Raw genomic sequence first — 2224 nt, 5'->3', positions numbered from 1 at the left:
TGGGTAAAAGCAATTGGTACCCTCTCTCCTATACTAGACAAATTTGATGAAGCAAATCATATAAGAGATCACAGAGGTAGGAGAAAAAAAGTCAAATTTGAAAAGGATCTGCAAATAGTTGTTACTGAATTGATAAAGAACGATGCATTTTTAAAAATACCAGGAAGAAAATTTGTTTCAAATTCATCAATAAACCCAAAATTGCTCTTACACAAAACAGACAAAACGGAACTAATACAATGGATTATAACACACATTTAAAGTAATAAGGTATTTTGACATACATCACAACAATATTTCTTTGGCACATTATGTTTTTCTTTATCATATCCTTCTAATCTTCTAAATAATAAGTGTCTTCTACATTCTGATGAGTTATTTGCATATTCTCTCATCGCATTATTAGCATATCGCAAAGATGACTTTTTGTTTAATAAAATAGCTTCACAGGGGAGTCCGTCACGACCTCCACGGCCAGTCTCCTGAATATATGATTCTATGTCATCTGATGGTCCTACATGCATTACAACCCAAACGTTGGGACAGTCCACACCCATGCCAAATGCGATTGTAGCACAAACAATACAAAGAGTATCACCTTTCGTGAATGAGATAATGATTTGCTTTTTTATGGCTTCATCAGTGCAGCTTGTAAACATTTCAACAAGTTTGTACTTTGATAATGATGGAGCACCAACTGGGTGTGAAAATTCCTGTGCAAGATTATTCTTGAAAAAATATACAGGTCTGCACATTCTTCAACTTTTCAGCAGTAAATAATAGTTCGGGGATAAGAATTTCTGTGTTTCTTCAAACCTTCAACAATATGCATGAAATTGCTTTGAAGTGAAATATATTCATGAATTTTGTATGTGATATTAGGTTTGCAAGGTGGAAGAACAACAGACAAAGGTGACTTCATGCCAATAATGTATTGAAGTTCAGTACGTAACGTGTAATCAGCAGTTGCTGTTAATGCCATGATGGGTGTTTTTCCTGGTAATAAACTTCGTAGTTCTCCAATTTTAGCAAGTGATTCACGAAATGTAGAGCCCCTATTAAAATTACTTTTTATTAGTATTCAATTGTAATCATGTACTGACGTACCACTTCTTGATAGTATGAGCTTCATCAAGGGCAAGACCTTTTATCTTGGTTTGATATGCTGCTGAAATAAGTAATTTTCTCCATCTCTTATTCAGTAAAAGCATTTCAGGAGTAAAATATATTAATTGATACTTGCAATTTTCAACTCCAGCTGTCATGGTCTTATCATCATTCTCTCCACAAATGTAGCCACAACTAATACCCTTCTCTTGACAAGCAGATACCTATAGACAATGATCTATTGTTGTATATGAAATCAATCATTCTTACTTGATCTTTAATGATTGCAGTCAATGGTGTTACAATAATAATGATAGATCCTTTCTCTGACAAAATTGCATCAAACAAAAAAGGGAGAACCATGTAACACAGGGACTTTCCATAGCCTGTAGGAAGCACCACAAAGATATCCTTTCCTTCCAGAATTGCCTTCACTGCTACTACTTGCTCATCTTTCATTATAATATTATAACCTAGCTTACTTTTGACAACATCTCTTATAAAAACATCCATTTTAAAAATAATAATTATTCATGAGTAATAATGATATTCATTTAGTAGGTAACGTCAATAATCGTCATTTCCTGCCAGCGCAGTATTCTTGCGCTCAGAACAAAAGTGATGACTGTGTGCGTCCTGACTCTCCGTTTTTCGCGAGAGTCAGGCCCCGCCTGACTATACTTATGCTGTGTAGCAAGTTTGAGCTGATTCCGTCTTCAATTTTTCAAGTTACAGCCATTTTAAGAAAACGTCAAATTCAGCCCATGGATTTTTCCAAAAAATGGCTCAGAAATCACCCCAAATTTTTATTAAATTTTCTGATACATATTGATGTCCTTGTGCTGTGTAGCAAGTTTGAGCTGATTCCGTCTTCAATTTTTCAAGTTACGGCCATTTTAACAAAACTCCAAAATTCTGAAAAAAACCCTGTACTATAGCCTATGGTTTTTTCCAAAAAATGGCTCCGAAATCACCCCAAATTTTTATTACATTTTATGATGCACATTAATGACTTCATAAGTTTGAGCTGATTCCAACAAATAATTTTGAGTTTATGAGCATTAAAAATATTGCCATTGCACAAGTTCATCAAATACATTAGAAGATGTATTAATAA

The 2224-nt window shown here is 34.1% G+C and overlaps 1 protein-coding gene across 1 annotated transcript; it reads right to left on the bottom strand.

Moving 5' to 3' along the window:
• Window positions 1–207: 207 nt before the first annotated feature.
• Window positions 208–1620, bottom strand: LOC109587237 (ATP-dependent DNA helicase RecQ-like). Its single transcript, XM_020003474.1, has 5 exons — window positions 1378–1620; window positions 1108–1331; window positions 817–1055; window positions 285–697; window positions 208–231 (listed from the first exon to the last, which is right to left on the bottom strand). The coding sequence occupies exons 1-5, from the start codon at window positions 1618–1620 to the stop codon at window positions 208–210; spliced, it is 1143 nt and encodes a 380-aa protein (XP_019859033.1).
• Window positions 1621–2224: the final 604 nt, after the last annotated feature.

Source organism: Amphimedon queenslandica, unplaced genomic scaffold, assembly GCF_000090795.2.
Source record: "Amphimedon queenslandica unplaced genomic scaffold, v1.1 AMPQUscaffold_12643, whole genome shotgun sequence".
Lineage (NCBI taxonomy): Eukaryota > Metazoa > Porifera > Demospongiae > Haplosclerida > Niphatidae > Amphimedon > Amphimedon queenslandica.
The sequence above is the reverse complement of the archived record's forward strand: the minus strand, read 5'-3'. Positions and strand labels throughout refer to the sequence as shown.